The sequence below is a fragment of the Candida parapsilosis genome, contig 005569, assembly GCF_000182765.1.
Source record: "Candida parapsilosis strain CDC317 annotated contig 005569".
Classification (NCBI taxonomy): domain Eukaryota; kingdom Fungi; phylum Ascomycota; class Pichiomycetes; order Serinales; family Debaryomycetaceae; genus Lodderomyces; species Lodderomyces parapsilosis.
Genome location: NW_023503278.1, coordinates 1,554,026 through 1,576,417, shown reverse-complemented (window position 1 = coordinate 1,576,417; position 22,392 = coordinate 1,554,026). Strand labels below are relative to the sequence as shown.

Below are 22,392 nucleotides of genomic sequence, written 5' to 3'. Positions count from 1 at the left end.
ATTTGGTAATGGGATTGTATGAATGTGAAGGAGAAAACTGTGTAATAATTTAGCTTTTGGCCTCAGATTTAGTGCCTTGTGCGCATAAATTTGCCAAAAATTGCGAGAGCCTTACAAATATTGACTTGGTATTATGATGACTACACGCAACGGCGGCAACGTAATGAAACGGGTAAAGAGCGAATGACTGGGAATGGGTGGAGAGAATGGAGGACACCTTTATCGTGCTTCAGAGTCGTGTCGTCAAACATAGATATACTGCTCCTTGCTATAAAACAGTGCCACCTTCAGGTCAAGCTGTAAATCTTACGTAAAGAAGCCTTCATTTACTCGTTAGGCCTTCTAAATACCCCGTTACCCCCTTTCTTGTTGATGTTTGATGTAACTTCTCCAACTCTATTGCCGAAACATATTTTTCTTCATCGTCGTTTGTCCAAATCCAATTTTCTTTTCTTTTTTTTTCACAACAATTGAAGCAAACCATATTTCATCAAATATAAACAGAGCCAAACCATGGTCAGCCTACTTCCAAGTTTCATTGGTTACAATGGCTCATCAACTGACAAGTACATATTGCCGACAATTCGCTCTAACGATACGACTTATGATGGATCTTTGAAATTGCACCAAACAAACCCAACAACTTCAAGCTCTTCACGAAATCAATTGTCAAAACGATTTGTGGAGCCTGTGGGTTTGGAGGTAAAGGAAGCTAATTACAAGATCAATATTCCTGATTTTTCCAGTTTGCCGCCGTTACAACTAGGCTCCAAGCTTATCTCCAATATAAACAAGATTGATTCGAGCATTCCACACGACATTTTCTACTCAGAGGGTCTCAGCAAAACTGAGTCAAGTTTGGATAATTACTATTTTGACTATGAGAATGGCTTAAAAGATTTTTCCCGTTTTGAAAAGATTGAACAGATTGATTTACCAGATAGATTTTTTGAGCAGCATAATGACACTGAGTGTACCACTAAAATTGGTCTATTTTCAGAAATTGAACGCACATGGATTGCTGTTGATAATAAATTGTTGCTCTGGAACTATCGCATTCCCCAATCCTCATTCAATAAGTCGTCACAATTCCTCACTATCGATCAAATTCAAAACTCGATATTAACTGTCAAATTGGTGAAACCAAAAGAAGGCGTATTTTCAAAAGAAATTAGCCATTTGCTTCTTGTTGCAACAACAATCGATATTCAAATATTTTTGGTTAAGTACGACAAGAGTCTTAACAATTTGGAAGTTGTGAATCTCGATCTTTCTGTCTCAACTCATGGTTTGGCAGTTGATAATTTTGCGGTACATCCAAAGACTGGCGATATATTCTTTAGTGGAGAGACTGATGGAGTAAACATTTGGAGGTTGGACTACTCAAGTAAGTCAACGTTTACCAAAAACAAATGTGATAAAGTGTGTTTGACCAAAGCTGGATTCACAAGCGTTATCCCATTCCTGGGATTTGGATTTGCTTCGGGGACCTCCATCACGACAGACTCAACAGCAAAAAACATCCCGGAGAAAGTGGTTCAGTTGGAGGTAGACGGAAGTAGAGATATTTTGTACTCACTTTCGAACAAGTCAGTTATTCGTGTCTACAAGCTTCAGTCCAAACAAGATCACCTCACTGAGGGAAGCACTTTAACTCCTAGTCAAATTTTCAAATCAGCATCTGCAATCTTTGTTGACGCCAGCAACTTCAAGGTGTTTGAACGTTTCAAAATCATCAGCATCCATCGAATTTCCCCTGAAGAGTCCACTACTGTGCAGCTAATTGCAATCACAAGCAATGGTTCAAGAATTTTGTTGAAGTTGGGATCAACAGCAACATTCTCCACTTTACTCACCTCCTCGTTGTCTGCAGCACACGCTTTGAAGCTCAATCTTGTCAATATCAAGTTCCCACCCGCGCGAGAAATACCCACAATCAACAATGAACTCGACGCTTTTACGAGAGATAGGCAATACATTTCTCAAGTAATTGCGAACCAGCAAAAATCCCAGCTTCTCAAAAACACAAAGATTGCCAAAGTTATCAGTCCGGGTGTTTTTCTTTGTGCGAAAAAGACCAAAAAGTCGGATAAATTGTTTGTATCCACTGCCAATTTCGGATATCTCAAAAAGAACAATAAGCTTGTAGAGGATGCTGAATTCGTCAAATATACGGCCAACGAGGACGCCCTTTATACTTACATTCAGGATATTGTCCAGTTAACGCCATCAATGAATGCTACTAATACACCAAACGGATATGCAAACGTAGCAGCAAGCCAGTATACTAAGGAACCTTTGAGATTTGCCGTGTTGACCAACTTTGGTCTCATGATATACCAATTCAAAACCTCGGACCAAATTTTGAAAAGCTTGACTGATGAAGTTATTGAAAACTTCATCGAGGAAAATGGATACGAGGAAACTTGTTCAACGTTGTTGTATTTGGCATGTTCTTATGGACAGTACAGTTCGAACGACATTTTCCAACGGAAAGCTCAAGTGTTGTTTTCAACTTGTGGGAACAATGCAAGGTTAACCGAAAGCAGGTTTATCTCCCAACCAACAAGCTTGATTCCTCACCATGCACTGTTGCAGAATTACACTCCACATCCCACTGTGGATCAAGTGATACTCAGCGACCGGTTGTACGGTACTTGCTTATTATTGGGAAGATTTCTTCGCGACATTTGGGATAAGAGGGTGTTTAGTGCATTGCCCAGTATCAAAGTGACGCCAACGGGGCAGATTGAAATTGCTAGTATCAAAGACAGCAAGGTTGTTATCGGAAGTTTGAACATTGATAAGAATCAAATTGAGTATTTCATTGGAACCATTGTGGTTTTGATTGATTTTTTTGTTCAGAATGAAAGTAACATTCAAGGATTGAGTGCTCCCAATTACAGTTCTGATCCAAATCAATTTGAAAATGAAGTGTGTTTAAGGGCCGAAAGTATTGCCTTCACTTCAATTTTCAAATCCCTCACTTCCATGAAGGAAGCATTCTCATTCCTCATGGTCGTTCTTGAGGAACTTCAAGGAAACGAGAACAATTTCAACACGCTTTTTTCCTTTCTTTCACTTACAAACCAAGCAAATCTATTGACAATTGCATTCAAGGATTTGTTGTTGCCTTCAAGGGATGTCAAGATATTGATTAAAGACCTTTTGTCCTCAATAATCAACAGCAGTATCAGTAGGGGTGGATCAATTGATTTAATTGCGTCTTCTTTACAAACTCGATGCGGATCGTTTTGCTCTACAAACGATGTTTTCATATTCAAGGCTATAGAAAATCTTACCAGAGCCAAAAAAATTGCCGCCAGAGACTCGGAACTAAAATTAAAGTGTTTGAGAAACGCTGTTCTTTTGTTTGAAGAGGCTTACGACACGTTAACATTTGATCACATCACAAATGCGGTGGACACAATGGCAGATCTTGAATACTACTCGGGCGCGATTGGAATGTTGTTGAGTATCGCTAAGAAATTGGGAAATAACGTTAAACCTTCCAATTTTGCGTATAATCAGGTGGGTGAAAATTTGGTGCAACGCGGACAATCAGAGGTCGAGTCAAAGGTTAAGAAACTATACGATACTGTTTTTTCCGTTTTGCAAAAGATTGATACGAAAGCATTGAAAGTCGTGGAGTCGAATAATCAACTCCTTATCAACTCCTTTTTGGAAATCAGAGATGCAGCTTACGACACGTGCTTTGCTTCCAAAAATGAACAGTTTCAATATGCATTTTACGATTGGTTCATCGATCAGGGTATAAGCGATCGATTGTTGGATATCAATACACCTTATATTTTGCCATATTTGGAGAAACGTTCTGAGAGTAGTGTTGTTTTGAGCAATACATTGTGGTTGTATTACGCTAAAAGGGAAAGATACTATGATGCTGCAAAAATATTATACGCCTTGTCAATATCTCAATTCACCCTTGATTTGACTCAGCGTATTGAGTACTTGTCGAGAGCAAACGGATTTTGTAACTGCGTCTGTCCACCAAATTTGCGACTGGAAATGATTCAGCTTTCGTCAACCATTCATGAACTTTTCGACGTGGCAAACCTTCAGTTGAGTTTGCTCAACAGAATTGAAGCTGATTCCAGAATCAGTAAGGAAAATAAGGACCATGCTGTAGATTCCTTGAATTTCAAGATTTTACCAATCAGTAACTTGTTCAATACCTACATTGACCCATTGGGATATTACGATTTGTCGCTCTTGGTGTTTAAAATTGCCGATTATAAAAATAGTGATGACATTTTAAAGAGATGGGAGTTGTTGTTTGACAAGTTGTTCCATGAATCGAAAACCTCGAAGGAGCCATTCTACGCTCTATTGAGTGATGAGTTTACTCTTTATGGGCCCAAGCTATCCTCCAATGACATAGTGTTTCCAATTGAAGAGCTCGTAAAGTTGGTAAAGAAAAGTCTCACTAAAGCGATCGAGATTAATTCTGTTACTCAAACGCCTCCAAAGGGGTATTTATCTGACTTATTCAGCAAAGCAGGGGTGAGTCGTGAAAGATTGGATATTATCACAAATGTCGTAGATATAGATGCTTAAATTTGGTGTACAATACTATACGTATAAAATTTCAATTTAGTTGAGCAAACCTCTCTTTCTCTCGTGTCTTTCGACCATGAATCAATTCAATTGGTAAAACTTGTTCTTTTGAATATCAAACTTTTCCTTTTCAAAGTTTCCTATCTCGCTAGGTCTTAAGTAGTTTAATGGGAGATCTATGCGCTGAGGTTGTAAGTTCTTTGACACATAGAGCAAAATTCCATCAATGACTAAACTGACTGAGTTTGGTTCAGGTCCCTTTGGCATAATCACGTCACAGAATTCCTTTGTCGGGAAGATGTAATCACTCATTTCAATGCGAGCACCCAACAAGTAAGCGTTGATGACTGTCTCCAACTTTTCGGTTTCTTTATCAAGAACATCCCTCTTGATCCACCGGATCAACCGCGTGTCAGCATCACTATCTATAAAGACTTTTATGTGAGCCATATCTCGTAGATCTTTATCGTAAAGAGCGTATAGTCCATGTACTAACACTACTTTTTGGGTTTTGCTTTCGTGATCTAGATTTCTCAAATCATGTTTTAGCTTTTGAAAGTTGAAACGGGATGGCTTCAAAACGGGAACCTTGTGCTTGTCTTCTTTCTTCACAGTGATCGCTGCTGACTTTGAACTGGGGAATTGGCTCGGGTCAACGGATGATTGCTCGTGATCGGTGTATTCATTCATATTGATTACCAACACATCGAGTGGTGATTCCCCCATCATTGATTGTAGCTGCTCTTTGATCGAGAGAGCCGCTGTCCTTTTGCCAGCAGCATGACCGCCGCCTAGTAATACCAAGATTGAAGTTGAAAGTTGTTCACACATGATGGAGGAACGAAGAATGAAAACTCATCGTGAAATTAAAGAAAAATAAATCAAAAAAGGAAATATTGCAAGATAAAGCACTTCAACAAAATATGGACGAGTTTGATAAGGATGTGGACAAAGAGTTGCAATTTAGTCCTAAATCAACAAAGGGGATAAAAGTTCACCGTACATTTGAAAGTATGAAACTAAAACCCGAACTTTTGAAAGGTATTTACTCGTATGGCTTTGAAGCCCCATCGGCGATCCAGTCGAGAGCAATTATGCAAATAATCGCGGGACGCGATACTATTGCTCAAGCGCAATCAGGAACGGGTAAAACAGCTACGTTCTCGATTGGAATGTTGGAAGCGATCGATTCAAAATCAAAAGATTGTCAAGCGTTAATACTATCTCCTACCAGAGAATTGGCGATTCAAATTCAAAATGTTGTACAGCATCTTGGAGATTATATGAATGTTCATACATACGCTTGCGTTGGAGGTAAAAATGTGGGAATGGATATTAAGAAGCTACAGCACGGTCAACAAATCGTCAGTGGAACTCCGGGTAGAGTATTGGATGTAATCAGGCGAAGAAATCTTTCTACAAGACATATCAAGATTTTGATTTTAGACGAGGCGGATGAACTATTCACAAAAGGTTTTAAAGAACAAATTTACGAAATTTACAAGCAACTTCCGTCTGATACCCAAGTCGTGGTTGTCAGTGCTACTCTACCACCTGAAGTTTTGGAAATGACAAGCAAATTCACCACTGACCCGGTAAAAATCTTGGTCAAGCGAGATGACGTATCTCTAGTGGGAATAAAACAATACTACGTACAATGTGAACAAGAAGACTGGAAGTTTGATACCTTGTGTGATCTTTATGATAACTTAACAATTACGCAAGCGGTAATATTTTGTAATACTAAAATGAAGGTCAACTGGTTAACAGATCAAATGAGAAAACAAAACTTCGTAGTGCTGTCAATGCACGGGGACATGAAACAAGATGAACGAGACTCGATTATGAGTGATTTTAGAACAGGCAATTCACGAGTTTTGATTTCCACCGATGTCTGGGCAAGAGGTATCGATGTGCAGCAAATCTCTTTGGTTATAAACTACGACTTACCAAACGACAAGGAAAATTACATCCACAGAATAGGTCGATCGGGAAGATTTGGTAGGAAAGGAACTGCGATTAACTTGATAACTAAAAGTGATCTTTCAACCATGAGAGATATTGAAAGCTATTACTCAACGAGAATTAGAGAGATGCCTATGAACATCAATGATATCATGTAAATGAACTTGTATTGGATTGAGTACTTTCAGACAGAAATGTAGTACATTTGTAAGAGCGTAAAATCTATAAACACCCTTTCTCTCACTCCCTTCTATCTTTGCTCGTCTCATTGCCTCATCTCATTTGGTTTTGTGTTTGCTAAAACGTGGAAATAGAAATGGGAAAAAAAAAAAAAGATTCCATCAAATCATCGAAAACATTCCATTCCATTATTCATTTCACTTCCATCTACAAAACATGGATTCACAATTTGTTGGGTCGTTAGAAGAGACCTTGAAGCAAACTTTGACACCGGACTCCTCGGTGATTAAGCAAGCTTCACAAAGATTGACTAAAGAGTTTTATCCCAATTCTCAAGCTTTGCCAGCATTATTGCAAATCTTTCAGCAATCCAATCAAGATGAAGTCAAACAATTAGCCGCTGTCGAAGCCAGAAAGTTGGCTGCTGATAACTGGGAATCTGTTGACGCCTCTTTGAAGCCAAGCATTAGAGAATCACTTTTGAAAAGTACCTTTAGTGAACAAAACAAGCGTCTTAGAAATGTGTCAGCGTATTTAATTGCTTCTCTTGCAGAGTTAGACTTAGACGCCAATGAGTGGCAAGACTTGTTACCGACTTTGGTTAATGCTATCCAGGGAAATGATGCAAAAGTTAAAGAGGTTGCAATTTTCACTCTTTACGCATTGTTGAGCTCGGACATATCTGCCTTGCTTCCTCACATTGGCGATTTTGTTTCATTATTTGGTAACTTGGTCGGGGATCCATCATCAAAAGAAGTTAGAGTTTACTCGGTTTTATCGTTGGATGCAATTTCCCAAATTATTGAGAATGATGACGAACTCTCAGATCAAGTTGTTGAAAATTTCAAAGCAACAGTGCCAGGAATGGTTGAGGTTTTGAAAGAAGTGGTTACATCCGATGACAGCGAACTGGCTCAACAGGTTTTCAGTGTTTTCAACAGTTTAGTACTCACCGATTCAAAGTTGCTCGGCGACCAATTGGTGGACTTGATCAAGATGATCAGTGAAATGGTTGCAAATACCCAGTTGGACGAAGAATACAGAATCTTCGGCTTGCAATTCTTAATTTCGTGTGTTTCATATAGAAAAGCGAAAATAACTGCCAATAAGTTGGGTCCACCACTTACTTTGGTCGGGTTGAAAGTTGCATCCGAGGAAATTGACGTTGAGGACGAGTTGGAAAATGAAGATGAAGAAAACGAAAATGAGGAGAACTCACCACCTTCCTTGGCTTTGAGGTTGCTTGCAGTTTTGGGTGCCGAGTTGCCTCCATCTCAAGTCATTGACCCATTGTTTGAATCGCTTGATGCATTGTTGTCATCTACAAATGAGTTTGAGAGACGTGCGGGTATCTTAGCCATTGGAGTTTGTTCGGCTGGTGCTCCTGACTACATTTCACTTAGAATTCAAAAAATCATTCCAATATTAATCAACGGAATGAAGGACTCGCAACTTGTTGTTCGAGTTGCTGCCCTCAGAACTTTGTCGCAATTGACTACAGAGCTTCAAGATATTGTCACTGATTACCATGAAGAGTTGTTGCCATTGATTATTGAAATCATTGACTCAGCTTCTTCCGTTATGGCATACAAGTATGGCTGCATTGCGTTGGATGGGTTAATCGAGTTTATGAGCCATGATGCTATGGGTAAATACATCGAACCTTTGATGCATAAATTATTCTACATGTTGCAACAAGCAAACACTGCCACTTTGAAAACGGCCATAGTCTCAGCCATCGGCTCAACTGCATTCGCAAGCGGTAAAAGTTTTACTCCTTATTTTGAAGGTTCAATCAAGCAATTAGAACCATTCATCTCCAACTCAAATTCCGTTGAAGGTATGAGTGAAGATGAGATAGAATTGAGGGCAACTACGTTTGAAAACATCTCAACTATGGCTAGGGCTGTTGGCTCTACTGCATTTTCATCGTATGCCAAACCATTAGTCGAAGCAGCTTATACATCCTTGAACTCTGAACACCCTAGAATTAGAGAATCAGGCTTTGCCTTCATTGCAAATATGGCTAAAGTTTACGGTGCAGAATTTGCAGGATTTTTGGACCAGATTGTTCCTCAGATTTTGACTTGTTTGTCCCAAGAAGAATTCACCTTCAATGTCGAAGAAGGGGAAGACGGGGAAGTTGAACTTGGTGGAGACGATGAAGATGAGGATCCTTTGAAAGTGCATACCGGTATCACCATTGAAAAAGAAATTGCCTCTGTTGCACTCGGTGAATTAGCTATTGGAACTGGGAAAGAATTTTTCAAGTATGTTGAACCTTCATTAACTGCTTTGGGTGAGCAAGTTGAAAATTCATTTGGTATGAGAGAAGCCGCTTTAAATTGTATATTCAAAATTGTCAAAGCCATGTTTGTTGCTGTTCAAGGTGAGAATTTCGAAGCTCCAAAAGGTGCTCCGCAACAATCATATGTTGACCCTAACATTTTGACTTTGATCAAGCAAGTAAGAGATTTGGCAATTCCACTTTTAGAAGCCGAGTTCGAGTCCACGATGGTAGCATGTATCCTTGATAGTGTTGCCGATGCCTTACATGTTATGGGCGCAATTTTCATCATGGACAATGCCAGTGACACATCGAATTTGGAGCAATTATGTTTTTCTTTGATGAATTTGTTGAAAAAGGAACACCCATGTCAGTTGGAAGAGGAAGAGATGCCAGAGGAAGATGAGTCTTCCGAAACTGATGTAATGCTCAATGAAACTGCATTGGAAGTATTGGTGAACTTGTCGGTTGCTTTGAAAGGGGATTTTGTAAAAATCTTTTCCTCGTTCAAGGACACCATTTTGGCCAAGTTTAGTAGCAAGTCAAAACCAATGAAAGTTGGCTCTATTGGTGCAATCGCTGAAATGGTTGGTGGTATGAAGTCAGCTAATCCATTCTCGGCAGAGTTACTCCCCATTTTTGTTGACAAACTTTCCAACGACAAGTCTATCGAAGTCAAGGGAAATGCCGCATATGGTATCGGATTGATTGTCGAGTACAGTCCAGTGGACTTGTCTTCCAGCTATCCACAAATACTTGAATTGCTTTTCCATTTGTTGAACAAGGTGGACAAGAAGGCAAGCTCCGCTGACGATGAAGAAGCTAAAGATGTTGTCAATCGTTCATACGCAAACGCTTGTGGTTGTGTTGCAAGATTGATCTTGAAAAATCAACAAGCTGTTCCCGTGGAACACGTTATTGGTCCATTGTTGGAACATCTTCCTTTAGAGACTGGTTTCGAAGAAAACACGCCAATATTCGAGGCTATAATTAAATTATACGAGTCTGGTAATGAAAGTATTGTATCGCATACACCAAAGATTGTTGAAATTTTTGCAGGTGTTTTCGAAGCTGATGATGAGAGAATTAAGTTAATCAATGAAAGTACTTTGGGCAGGGAGGAGAATATTGACGCGAGAAAGCAATTTTCTTCAGAAGAATTGAAAACCAAAGTGATTGGGCTTTTAAAATTTTTGAACCAAAAATATGATGGTGTAGTTTCTTCAAACAAGACCTTGCAACCTATTATACAGTAATTAGACTTTCCCAAAGGGAATGAATTATTATAGTTGATCTAATATCATTGAAGCAAAGTAGTTTAATTTGTATCACAGGCGGTGATTCCATGTTTGAAGTTTCGGTAGTTTTGAAAAAAAAGGAGTAAAATAGATTTCGGCATGTTGTTTTAAGTTTCTGTTTAAGTAGTATTGTTGTACGGTTCAAAAAAAAAATTATTTCCACTTTTGGCTGCAAATGGCCAATATTTGAAATCTATGGGAAACTTTTTGATGCAATTTTTAACAACGTATTTAATTGAGTCAGATAGACCATAATTGCAACGTTAGGTGGATCCTGAAACATACAACTATGGATTCCCGGGCAGCTGGTATTGCAGCTTTCAGTTTTATTGCGTTCTTTTTATTAATCCCGCCATTTTCATGGCATGTCAAGTCAAGAAACGTCCCAGCAATTCTTTTAATAACATGGTTAATGTTGGTAAGCTTGATTGGATTTATCAATTCCATGATATGGAGTGGTGAGAATTTTGATAGTGTTTATGATGGTCAAGGGTGGTGTGATATCACCACAAAGGTTGAAGCAGCTTCGTCGCTTGGAAAATTGTGTGCTATTGCATGTCTTTCAATGAACTTGTATTTTATCTTATGTGCAAAGAACCCACTCTTTATGGACAACAAAAATTGGAGAAAGATCTGCATTGATTTATCAGTTTGCTTGATTACACCTCTTTTGATTATGGTTTTCATTTACATTACCCAATCGAGAAGATACGCAATTGTTAGATACCAAGGATGTATCACTGTTTTTTCGCCTACAAATGCAACGATTGGTTTGTACCTTATTTGGCCATTGATTTGGAGTTTTGTTGCTTTATTTTTTGCGGTATTGACATTGTACAAGTACTTTCAAAAGAGAAAAGATGTCAAGGATATTCTCAAATGTACGAACTCGGGCTTGAATTTAAAAAGGTTTGCCAGGCTTTTGATATTTAGTTTTCTGATTGTGTTTGCATTGACTCCACTTTCTATCTACTACTTTGCCCAGAAGGTATCATACATAGAGTACCCTTTCCACTGGGACGAGGTTCATGGTCCAGATTGGAGTGATATTTATTACGCTGATTTTGGCTTCTTTGCTATTGTTGATCGATTGGTGAACTCTTCATTATCGATTGTCGCATTCCTTTTGTTTGGTTTAGGAACTGATGCTTTGAAAATGTACAAATCATTCCTCGGTACGGCACATACTGAAACCGGAGAGCCATTGTCAAAAGAAATGACTTGTACACACAATGCCACTCCAATGAAACTTTTATCCAACAAGTCTCAGTTTAGTGAACGTACCAACTATAGTGAAAGAACAGTCTTGGACGAATTCAGTCAAGTGATGCAGGAGTTGGGTATCGTCGAAGAGGGTGAACGTGACTTGGAATCGGGTAGAGAAGCTGTGAAACTGAACTCACCCAAGCCAACTCCAAACATTGGTATCCTTGAACTCGAAGATTCTAGTTTGAATGGGGATTTCCTATATAAGTATGAAGTTAAACAGAAGAAATAGTTTATAGGAGTTTATCAAATGTGTCCTTGATTACCTTGGCGTGCACTTTGCCTCTTGTAACCTTTATTGCTTTACCAACGAGAACTTGTATCGCATTCTTGTGACCATCATGTATTCTCTTTACCACATCCAGATTCGACTTGACAATTTCCAGACACAATTCATCAATATTGATAGCTTGTGAGTCTGATGCCAAATTCAAGTTGGCGATTGCCATTTCTAGGGAGGCGTGGTTCTCAACTATATATCTCAATATTAGCCTCTTCGAGACTAATGAGTACTCGGATCTGGCGATTGCAACCAAGGTATCTGGGCTAATGACATTAACATCAAATTCTTTATCAAGTTTGGCAAATGCAGTAATGAGCTCCTGAAACATCCATTTATTTGCATCTGGATGATTTAACTTGTCAAAGAAAGTTTCATAAAAGCGCAAATTCTCGGGCTCTATGAGCAAATTTTTAGCGTGCGCTAATTGCAAATTGTAAGGTTCAGATGTTAAACGTGACAAAAGTTGATCAGGATATTCTGGCATCGAAGCTCTTATTTCATCACCTATTTCAGGACTCAAGTGTATACCAGGAAGCTCTGAGTCAGGCACGTACCTATAATCAATTGCATTCTCTTTGCTTCGTGATGCCTTTGTAACATACCCATCCCAAGATTTTGTTTCCTGCACTATCCGTTCACCAGCACGTAGGCGTTTCACCTGTTCAGTGTATTCATACTTTAAAGCACTTACTATGTCGCCAGTTGTACCCAAATTTTTCAATTCAACTCTTGGATTATCGTTGACACTAATATTGACGTCTACCCGTATAGCTCCAGTTTCCAAATCTCCGCTGCAGATGTTTAGGTGACGCACTAATAACTGGTACTTTTTTATAAAAGCATATACTTGGTTTATATCTTTGAAATCGGGCTTAGTGACAACTTCAATCAATGGAGTCCCAGCTCTATTATAGTCTATTATATCACCATACTTTTTTCCCGTGTCTTGTTCCAATTGTACTGTTTCTATTTCAATCTTCCCAGAAGCATTGTCAAACTCATTCAACTCTAAAACTCCGTCATTTGCCAAGGGATGAAAATGCTGTGTGACTTGATAACCCAATGGCTGATCAGGGTAGAAGTAATGCTTTCGATCGAATTTTGAAAATGGTTGAATCTTCATATTCAATGCCACACATGCTTTAAGAGCTAGATGCAAGGCCTCTGGGTTCAACTTGGGTTGAGTTCCCGGAAGTCCAAGATCAAAGTAGCTTACTTTTGTATTGCAATTGTCATTGAACCCTGTGGGGGATAACGAGAAAAGTTTGTACTTGGTTTTCAACTGAGTATGTATTTCCACCCCACACTTGAATTTGAAATCAGGATGTAATTTAAAGGGTTCTATTGCCGAAACTGACAAGCGTCGAAGCATTGGTGGTGGTGCAATTAGATCTTTTGGGGGGATTGAAAAAGACCTAAAGGTTAAATTTTCGCCGCAATGAAAAAAATGAAAAACACACAAAGGGGGAGGTGGGCAAAGTTTAGCTTCCACAGGTAAGGACAAAAGAATAGCACCGCAATTGGGTACGTCGAAACGATCTAATAATCAGGGCCGGAATTATAATCACAAGACGACAAGGAAGAAGAAAGGAGAAAAAGAAAAAAGTTATTTGGGGCTCTAAAAGAAATAGCTGCTCTCAGCAGGATTCGAACCTACGATCTCCTCATTACTAGTGAGGTGCCTTACCAACTTGGCCATAAGAGCTATTTCTATTTGAAAAAGGTACAGATTAGTTTACAAATATAAACGTTCACGTGTTTTTCACCTGCTTGGCACGTGTCTTTTTCTTTGATGCTCTTTGAAAAATGAGTTGATTTGCAACCTCACTAAGATAGGTTCCATAAAAGCCATTCGGGGAAAGAAACAAGAATTGCCACAGTTTTTGAGACTTTGAACGAAACCGAGAGTAAAATCATATTAAACGCAAGGTTTGCAACCAGAACAGTGCCCCGCTAAGCATTTTTTTTTTCACTTATATAATGTATGGTATATAAATCTTTCTATTCAGCTTTATGAACTCGTCACCAAAATTCTGTTGATACCAATTATGCTTTTGAACCGCCCAAATCACCATTTGTCCCGTTCCCGTGATAAAGAAAAACCATGCGGACCAGTGTCCCACTAGTAAAGAAAAAGTGAGCCACCCCAATGATTCAAAAAAGTAATGAGGACAAGAAACTTGATCAAAACCGTAACCAAAAGGAATTGCGTACTTTTTCTCATTGCCACCTCTTCTGATCTTGGCCAATATTCTATGTGTTTTAAAGTTTGAAAACTCGGCAAAAGCCCAAGTTGCAAATATTCCATAGTTGAGCCAGCTGGGTAAATTATTGACTTTGAACAAGTAACTGTTGCTATTCAGGTAATAGGTTGTTGGTACATAAAGAAAATAACCGAGAAGAATTCCAGCTGTACCCCAATAGTGAAGCAAACTTTTAGATGCACTAAAGACAGGCATAGAACTCTTGGAACTTTTGTGAACAAACAAACATTCGTACTCTCTTTTAACAAAATGGAGAATCACCATCCAGAAGGCAAATTTTTGGGTTTGGGTGTGTGCGAAGGGACCATATCCGTATATGCCTGAAAAATAGTAAAATAACGAATGGAAGAGGATGGGACCAAAATATTCAACTAGTCCCATGGTGTGAATTAAGATTTGAGAGCCTTTGATATTAATGCGGATAGAAGCTTTCTTCATTGAAGAACAGATTTTTATAAGATTTGAAGAATGCTGGCAGAAGTGTTAAATGGAAAGCGGGTAATAGTGTTGACAGATATTTTTCCGCAAAAAAGTAGTGCCGCGAAATTCATATGCACAATGGATTTGGAGAGGAATATAGAATTATAGATGAGCCACGCTTCAGTGCATTCGAGCAGAGTATGGAATTAACACATTCGTGTATTCTGGTCTTTTACAGATGCCACCTTAGAAAAGCACACTCGGAAAGGCTGCTGCATATCTCGCTTTTTCTTTTTGGTCCAACATTTGTGGAAAGTTTTGTTATAGAAAACAAGTAGTATGGTAGTTGGCAGAAAGAGAATGAATAAAATCCACCAGAGTTGCTCCTTTTCTCAAGGTCAGTATGCCCTACACTTTCTACTGTTTGTGAATGTTTTCCACATGTCAATCGATGAAATTGCAAAAATATAGGAGGATTTGGTTGCAAAATGTGAAAAGTAACAAGAACTCTTTTCGCTTTGTGAAAGATCGATCAATCTTAACAAAGTAAGAAATTGTATAGTGAGCAAAGGGTTTCAAGTACAAAGCCAGGGCCCAGATACTTTTACATCATGTGAAACGATTATTTTGTAAACTTTTCAATTGAGTCCAAAGTGTTGAATTACAAATGTTAGAGTTATATGCAGGTGCATATTTACGATTTCGAATTCTTTTACTAAATAATGACAAAGCAGTTTTGTGTCATTGATATATTCCTTAGTAATAAATTACTACTACACTAAATGTCAATAAAAATGTAACCCTTCAAGAATCCACTGAAATGACTTTTCCACACTCCATAATAGCCTTCTATTAGTCAAGTTGTCTTTTAGTCATGTATTACTCGACAACTTATACTTTTACTAATTCTCACTGCAACATTCTTATATATCCCGCAAGATTCCACATCAATCAACAGAGTGTGCATTTATAAGCTGTGTTAATAATACGCACAAGGTTTTAGCATTTTAAAGGCATATATCCTGCAATAGCCCGCGAGTATAAATACATGTCCCTTCTCCCCACTTCAATTGCAATTTCGATTTTTTTGATCACAACAGTTTTACTTTACTTTCCAAGTATAATCACAGCAAGCGAAGGTATACAACAACAACTAAAACTACAAAACATCGATACAAACTCAACAATGGCCGCAAGAACAGTTGCTAAAATAGTTACAGCTAGACAACAAGCTGAAGGTGTTGGGGCTACTGTGCGTAGATCCATTGGTGTCATTAACCAAAGAAACTTTAATCCATTCTTGATGCTTGATCATTTTTCGAGTGCTGGTAAAAATGGGTTCCCTGAGCATCCCCATAGAGGGCAAGAAACTATCACATTGATATTGCACGGTGCCATGGCTCATGAAGACTTTACCGGATCCAAAGGAATTTTATATGCTGGAGATATGCAATTCATGACTGCTGGTAAGGGTGTGGTGCATTCAGAAATGCCAGTTCCTAATGCAGATGGATCTCCAACCGTTGGAATGCAATTGTGGGTCGATTTGCCAAAAAATTTAAAAAAGGTTGAACCAAGATATAGAGATTTGAGAGAATGGGAAATCCCTATAGCTAAAGCTGATGATGGTAAAGTAACAGTTAAAGTGATTAGTGGTAAAAGCTATGGAATTGAATCCATCAAAGACTTGGCATACACTCCAATCAATTACTACTACTTCAAAGTTAGGGCTGGTGGTGAGTTCAAACAGGAATTACAAAAAGGATTCAATTATTTCCTTTATGTGTTGAAAGGCAACAAGTTGGTGTTGAATGAAGACACCAAAGTTGACGAGTTTCAAAACGTTTTCTTTAATGAGGATGGCGACTACATCACAGGAAAAAACACAGCCACGACAGACACAGACGACAATGAACTAGAGTTCATCCTAGTTGGTGGTAAAAAGTTGGATCAGGAAGTTGTTCAATACGGACCATTTGTTCTTAATTGCAAGGAAGATGTGCAAAAGGCCATACTTGATTACCAATTTGCTCAAAATGGATTTGAAAATATCAAGACGTGGAAAACCTTGATTAGTAATGGTGTTACTCCAGAGATGATCGAAGGTCCATTGAACGGTAACCTTGAAGCTAGAGAGAAAAAGAGGGCAACTTATTTGGAACACAAGAAACAAATTGAAGCAGGCTCGCCAGCAAAGGATGAGCTTTAGATGGATGTTTTTACTTCTTTTGATATAGTTTTTATTATAGGTTATTTATTGAATGAATTAGTGAGTTCTTTTTCAACTAGTACTGTCGTAGTCACTCTGATTATGCGTCTTGCCAATTAGGTGTCGATATTCTACGCGTCACAACAAGTCGAGCAAAAAAAAAGAAAAACACAGTAACTTTAAAACAAACACTCATCACGTTTCCCCTGATGCCGAGTCAAAGCCCCATGACGATGGAAGCACCTGTATCCGAAGTTGAGTATCTAGCCAACGAAGTAATACTCAACTCCCACCCAGTTTCGTATCACAAGTTTTCGCGTGTGTTGAATATACCGATATCACAAGCTAAAAAGACCTTATATGAATATTACACCAAGAACAGTGAACAAGTCTCGGCCTCATTTGTAATCACCGGAGTCAGCAAAGATGGTGTCAAGGCTATAAAGTATTCGGAGAATGAAGGCAAACTTGAACATGATGTGCAAAAGTTTGCAAGTATAACCACAATCCACGTATTCTGCGTAATAAAAAAAGACCTAAACATCACAAACAATGAGGTTGCTTTAGAAGAGTTGAAGGTACAAAGCCAATTGAGTAAAGTTCAACAATACGAAAAGAATGGAATGATTGTTGGACCCCCAATAGATACCAAATCACTTGAAGATGTGGTAGATACAACTTCAACACCAACACCAACAACTGCAACATCGACAGTAAAAAACTCAGAAGACAAGCAAAAACCGAAAGAGGTCAAAAGTTCAGGTCTATCATCGTCTTATGTTTCGAGAAAACAACAAAGTCAACCATCGAAACCTGTGTATGCATCACGCAAACAAGAATCTAGCACTGATCAGAGGAGGGCTGTAATTGAACCTCCCGCCCCTACATATCAATACAAATCGCGTAAGCTAGAGCAAAAGCAACCGAAAGAAAGGATCATAATGGGCAATTTGCATAAAGATCTCGAGGAAGATGATCTAGTTGATGATGATCTAGAGTCGAAACGTCAACATGCACCACCTCCAACGACGGACTTGGAAAAGTTATTTGATGGAGATGAGGATACTTTTCAGTTCAGTGATGAAGATGATGTGACTCATAACGATGATGCTGCGGATTCAAAAGCAACAGAGCGTAGAGAAATAGTTGGTGAACTACAAGTGGAAGAGCATCCACAAGATGATGAACTTGAAGTTGAACCAGGAAACGATGAACCAGAGGAGCAGTTGTTTGTTGAAGAAGAGAATAATGATGATGCCGAAAACGATACGGAAACTGTCAAAGAAGTGGACGAAGATGGATACACGGTGACCAAGCGTAAACCAAAATCTGTGACAAAGCCAACAAGGAAACCCGTTGCTACTAAACGTACAGCTCCATCCACTACTACCTCAAAAGTAAAGAAGCCAAATACCGATGGCAAGAAGAAGACACAGACTTCATTGATGAGCTTTTTTGGAAAGAAGTAATAGTGGGGCACGGGGTTTGTAGTGATGTGGAGCTACCTCTTTTTTGTATGTAATCTCAGTGAGTATATTTGGATGTAATATCACGATAAACCGCACATTTGTAGCTTTGTTTCAACTCCTCAATGAACGAACAATGAGTCTCGTGTAATTGAACAGAAATTCACCATCCAGCTCAAGTTTGGGGCCATCTGCCAATACTCGATTGTAACAGCTGTGTTTATTTATAACGGATATTGGCGATACTTTTAATATTTATCCGCTCTTGTCAAACACTTTGCCAAACAATGAATGACAACTTGCCAAAAATATGGGGTAGAATTTTGAAATGGTATGTATCCTGTATTATTGTCTGAATTGTGGTCCAAATATTTTCTCTCTTTACCCTTCATGGTAAAAAAACAAGTCCGTATTGAGTAAATACGCCAAGAAGATCGGTGTTACACAAATCCAAGCTTATGCACAAATACCTAAGAAAAAGAATTCATGCACAATATATTATCGAAAATAGGAAGAAAGACATAAGACTTCTCATTCAACTGTGCTATTATTAGCTGTTGCTAAGTTGTTTTGAACTGATATGTGCAGCACTAGTAGACTCTGCACCATGCCAATCCAGTCAAACGTCGCCACGGCGTAGGGGATAAAAGATTTCTGGTATACAAACTTTCGGAAATAATCTTCACATGTAGTTTGGCATCCGCTATTTTTAGGTTTATAATGGTTAGTTGTCAAAAAACGAATCATGAAGCCTCGACCCCCATTTGCTTGCAGAGCGTTTCAACAGCACATATTTAGAGACACGAAGGCTTCACTGTAGTTATCGTGTCAATTGCGATGCTTAGGGTGGAAGCCCCTTGGCGTCGTTCGTTACAGTTACAGTTTGCGTGGCTTCTCAACCTGTAAGCCTTCATGTCTTTCGTTTAAGTGGTGGCTTTAGTTTGTACAACCCTTTCTCATTTTCTCGTCTTGTCATCTATCTGCTTTCTCAATCAACAAATCCAAAAAGGTAATTTTGTTTCTGAGTAAGATTACACTAAAACGATAATTACATCCACACATCAGCTATAAAAGCAAGTTGTTGCAAAAAAAAAAAAACGTGCAAAAGTTTAGTAAATTGTGCACATTTCCCGATTAGGAAATGTTCTAACCAAAATTTGGAAAATCTATACCCATATAGAGTAATACTATGCAACTTCATCCACTCATAAAACATAACCCACCACAAATTATTTACCCAAAAAGCTCTCGTTTAGTGGTTCGTTATTGAGGTCTTCCGATTGTTCAATTGAAACCAATCTGCGTAAATTCTCGAGGGGATTTTTCTTTTTCCATTGTCAAAAGACATATGTTGGTAACTATAAATGAAAGCTAAATTGTCCTTATAAATTCGAAAAGTTATTTCTTTTTTTTATCCTTTTCCTGCTTCCATTCTTATTTTGTTAATCATTGAGTGTTTCACCTCCGAAAAGTACTAAGTTATCAGCTTCATATTCGTCATCCACATTTAGTTCCTTCACTTTAATACATTCGTTATGAAATTCACTGCTTCTACTATGGCCACCGTTTTGGCTGCAACTGCTTCCGCTGCAACCATTGACCAACAAAAATCAAACTTGGTTGCTAGACAAGATGTTGAAAGAGCATTGAGCTCGTTACCAGGCAAATTCGCTGCCGTCAAGAGAGATGGAGAACCAGACTTGGCTGCTTTATCGGCTCACATTGACAACTACAGAGCCAAGAGGGATGCAATCGATATGGAAATTATCAAAAGAGATTACGCCATTGTCACCGATGTTTTGACTGCTATCAATCAATCTCAATTGGCACCCAAAATTTTGGAATACTTTGTCACAAATGAAACTTTTGAACCAATTATTGTCAACGTCTTGATTGCTGTTATGAAAAGTGGTTTGATTTCCTTGGAATCAGTTTTGAATGCTTTGGTTTCATCCAACTTGGCTGTTAATGTTATCAACGATTTAATTAGTGATTGCTCATTATATGCTGAACTTTTCAATGCTGCTGCTGAAGTTATTAGCAACTTGGCTGAAAAGGTTGAAGAAAAGATTTCCGAGGGTGTTTCATCGTTGATTACTAGAGATGTCAATGACAATTCGCTTGAAGCCTTCATTGCCAATGTTGACAAGAGAGATCTTGATGATGTGGTCAACAACTTATTGGATTCATTGTACAAGTCAGGTTTGGCTACTTCAGTAGTCAAGGATGTATTGACCAACTCTGCCTACATTCCATTTGCTACCGATTTGATTAAGGCTATGTTGGCCAACAACTTGATTGACCTTGGATCAATCATCAGTGCATTGAAACAATCTGGTTTGATTACTCAATTGTTCCAAGAATTCTTCAAATGGGATACTTTACAAACGGTTGCTGAAACTGCATTTGCAGCCTTGGCTGGTGAATGTAGCGGTTCCTCAAGCGGCGGCTCTGGTGGTACATCTACTCCATCTACAGGTAATGGTGGAAGTGGCACTGGTAGTGGAAGTGGTTCGGTCACTTCAAATGTTGGTAGTGCAGATCCATGTAAAAAGAGAAGAAGAGTCAGAAGAAGAAGAAGATCAAACTACTAAGCTTGCGAAAGTTTAATGGAGCCCAATACTTTCATGTTTGATAATACCTGGACTTTCAATCTATTTTAATACCACCCCTTCAAAGAAAATGAGTCAATTTTGGAAAGTCAAATAAACTATTGTGTTACATTCAAAAACCAATGTTGATGAAAAGGGTTTTTCCAATATTGATGATAATTCGCCCACAAATTTCAATTCACTTCTTCGTTATCCCATATGCTAATTTAATAGTATATTCAGATTTTTTTACATTTTTATTAATATTCAAGAAGATTACAGTGTTTGCACGGCATTGTTGACTCTGAACGTTTGTTATTTCCTTTTTTATATCTTTGGTATAGTTGTCATATTTAGAGTATGATTGCGTAATAAAAAGAGAAAAGTAGTTGTTGATCACAGCAAACTTATTTGTGTAGGGCTTTATGATATTTGGGTACATCTGGCATATGCACGCGGCTTTCCCTTATTGTGTAATCCAGAGAGGACTTTTGTGCCCTCGTGAATAGAGCGTCGATGGTCCTTTGAATTAAGCAATTTGAAAAGATTGGCCAACACAGAATTAGATAGCCACCTAGTCTATATACCTGTCAGTATAAAAGTATGCACCAATTTAATATGTCAGTCTTTTTTGGTGGTACTCAAGTTAGCGAAGAAACAAAGATTCTATTGCACAAAAAGAGTATAGACATTGCTTTTGGTCCAAATCAGGAACAATTGTAAACAACAACTTTGACCAAAACAAACAACACAATATGGACCGACGAACACAAAAAAAGTTTGACAAACCGGGGCTTTCTTGTCTATTGTTAGACGACGTCTTTAACCAATCTAGAATCGTGCGGAATTGGACTTTGTTTCCGCAGAGAAGTACAATATCAAAAATTATCAGTCTCATTAGAAGGGGATTTACTAATGCATGGACGAGTTACGTATTCAACAGGAAGACCAATGCTTAATGAGCAGTCAAGAACTTAAGAAGAGATTTTTTAGTAGAGGGTCATATGCTAGAAGAGTTGGGTATTTGTTAAACTAATAAATAACCTGCGCGTTCTCTCTCATACGCACATTAATCAATTGATCAACATAATTTCCACTTCACGTGATGCATTCACTAATCTACGTTTAGTTTCGTACACTTGTAATTACACTATGGAATTCCACACATCCATTGAGCTTCGTTGTCGCTGACCATGATACACGAATGTTTCTATTACCGAGTACGTACATATATACCTTTACTCTCTTCTTCTACCCTCTTCTTTGTATATTAAGATTTTTATGTTTGGAAAAACAATTTAAAACTAGAAAATTTTTCTTTTTCCTGCTCGTCTCCAGTAGAATCGGACAAAATCAACAACAACAACAATAACAACAGGAAACCAAATACCACATTCTCCTCATACACAACTGTGGGTTACAGACAATCACCTGTCAGCTAGGTCTACTATATCCGGCGGATCATCATTATCGTACCTACCCAAAAGCATACATTCAAATTGTCACTCCTTTGTTAATCATTGTTAGATAAGCAGCTAACTTTTGTTTTACCAACTATTATTCATTCATTCGTTATTCTAAAGTG

General features: G+C 38.4%; 10 protein-coding genes and 1 non-coding gene across 11 annotated transcripts; 7 read left to right on the top strand and 4 right to left on the bottom strand. All coding sequences in view use genetic code 12, as the record gives it.

Moving 5' to 3' along the window:
- Nucleotides 1-513: 513 nt before the first annotated feature.
- CPAR2_107420 (uncharacterized protein) lies at nt 514-4,578 on the top strand (the record flags this gene model as incomplete). Its single annotated transcript, XM_036807008.1, has 1 exon — nt 514-4,578. The coding sequence occupies one exon, from the start codon at nt 514-516 to the stop codon at nt 4,576-4,578; it is 4,065 nt and encodes a 1,354-aa protein (XP_036663887.1).
- An 81-nt stretch (nt 4,579-4,659) lies between these two features.
- CPAR2_107410 (putative uridine kinase) lies at nt 4,660-5,409 on the bottom strand (the record flags this gene model as incomplete). The annotated part of the gene is made up of 1 exon (XM_036807007.1): nt 4,660-5,409. The coding sequence occupies one exon, from the start codon at nt 5,407-5,409 to the stop codon at nt 4,660-4,662; it is 750 nt and encodes a 249-aa protein (XP_036663886.1).
- A 92-nt stretch (nt 5,410-5,501) lies between these two features.
- Nucleotides 5,502-6,701, top strand: FAL1 (ATP-dependent RNA helicase; the record flags this gene model as incomplete). The annotated part of the gene is made up of 1 exon (XM_036807006.1): nt 5,502-6,701. The coding sequence occupies one exon, from the start codon at nt 5,502-5,504 to the stop codon at nt 6,699-6,701; it is 1,200 nt and encodes a 399-aa protein (XP_036663885.1).
- Nucleotides 6,702-6,939: 238 nt separating this feature from the next.
- On the top strand, nt 6,940-10,266 carry CPAR2_107390 (uncharacterized protein; the record flags this gene model as incomplete). The annotated part of the gene is made up of 1 exon (XM_036807005.1): nt 6,940-10,266. The coding sequence occupies one exon, from the start codon at nt 6,940-6,942 to the stop codon at nt 10,264-10,266; it is 3,327 nt and encodes a 1,108-aa protein (XP_036663884.1).
- A 331-nt stretch (nt 10,267-10,597) lies between these two features.
- On the top strand, nt 10,598-11,806 carry STE3 (Ste3p; the record flags this gene model as incomplete). Its single annotated transcript, XM_036807004.1, has 1 exon — nt 10,598-11,806. One exon carries the CDS (start codon nt 10,598-10,600, stop codon nt 11,804-11,806), a length of 1,209 nt encoding a protein of 402 aa, XP_036663883.1.
- Nucleotide 11,807: 1 nt separating this feature from the next.
- CPAR2_107370 (glutamyl-tRNA(Gln) amidotransferase subunit) lies at nt 11,808-13,229 on the bottom strand (the record flags this gene model as incomplete). Its single annotated transcript, XM_036807003.1, has 1 exon — nt 11,808-13,229. One exon carries the CDS (start codon nt 13,227-13,229, stop codon nt 11,808-11,810), a length of 1,422 nt encoding a protein of 473 aa, XP_036663882.1.
- Nucleotides 13,230-13,489: 260 nt separating this feature from the next.
- CPAR2_t_cp_Thr(AGU)_36 lies at nt 13,490-13,562 on the bottom strand. The gene has a single exon. It is a non-coding gene; the product is annotated as a tRNA-Thr (tRNA).
- Nucleotides 13,563-13,830: 268 nt separating this feature from the next.
- Nucleotides 13,831-14,559, bottom strand: CPAR2_107360 (uncharacterized protein; the record flags this gene model as incomplete). The annotated part of the gene is made up of 1 exon (XM_036807001.1): nt 13,831-14,559. The coding sequence occupies one exon, from the start codon at nt 14,557-14,559 to the stop codon at nt 13,831-13,833; it is 729 nt and encodes a 242-aa protein (XP_036663881.1).
- Nucleotides 14,560-15,589: 1,030 nt separating this feature from the next.
- Nucleotides 15,590-16,750, top strand: CPAR2_107350 (pirin family protein; the record flags this gene model as incomplete). Its single annotated transcript, XM_036807000.1, has 1 exon — nt 15,590-16,750. The coding sequence occupies one exon, from the start codon at nt 15,590-15,592 to the stop codon at nt 16,748-16,750; it is 1,161 nt and encodes a 386-aa protein (XP_036663880.1).
- Nucleotides 16,751-16,983: 233 nt separating this feature from the next.
- On the top strand, nt 16,984-18,219 carry POL32 (DNA polymerase delta subunit; the record flags this gene model as incomplete). The annotated part of the gene is made up of 1 exon (XM_036806999.1): nt 16,984-18,219. The coding sequence occupies one exon, from the start codon at nt 16,984-16,986 to the stop codon at nt 18,217-18,219; it is 1,236 nt and encodes a 411-aa protein (XP_036663879.1).
- A 1,532-nt stretch (nt 18,220-19,751) lies between these two features.
- Nucleotides 19,752-20,810, top strand: CPAR2_107330 (uncharacterized protein; the record flags this gene model as incomplete). The annotated part of the gene is made up of 1 exon (XM_036806998.1): nt 19,752-20,810. One exon carries the CDS (start codon nt 19,752-19,754, stop codon nt 20,808-20,810), a length of 1,059 nt encoding a protein of 352 aa, XP_036663878.1.
- Nucleotides 20,811-22,392: the final 1,582 nt, after the last annotated feature.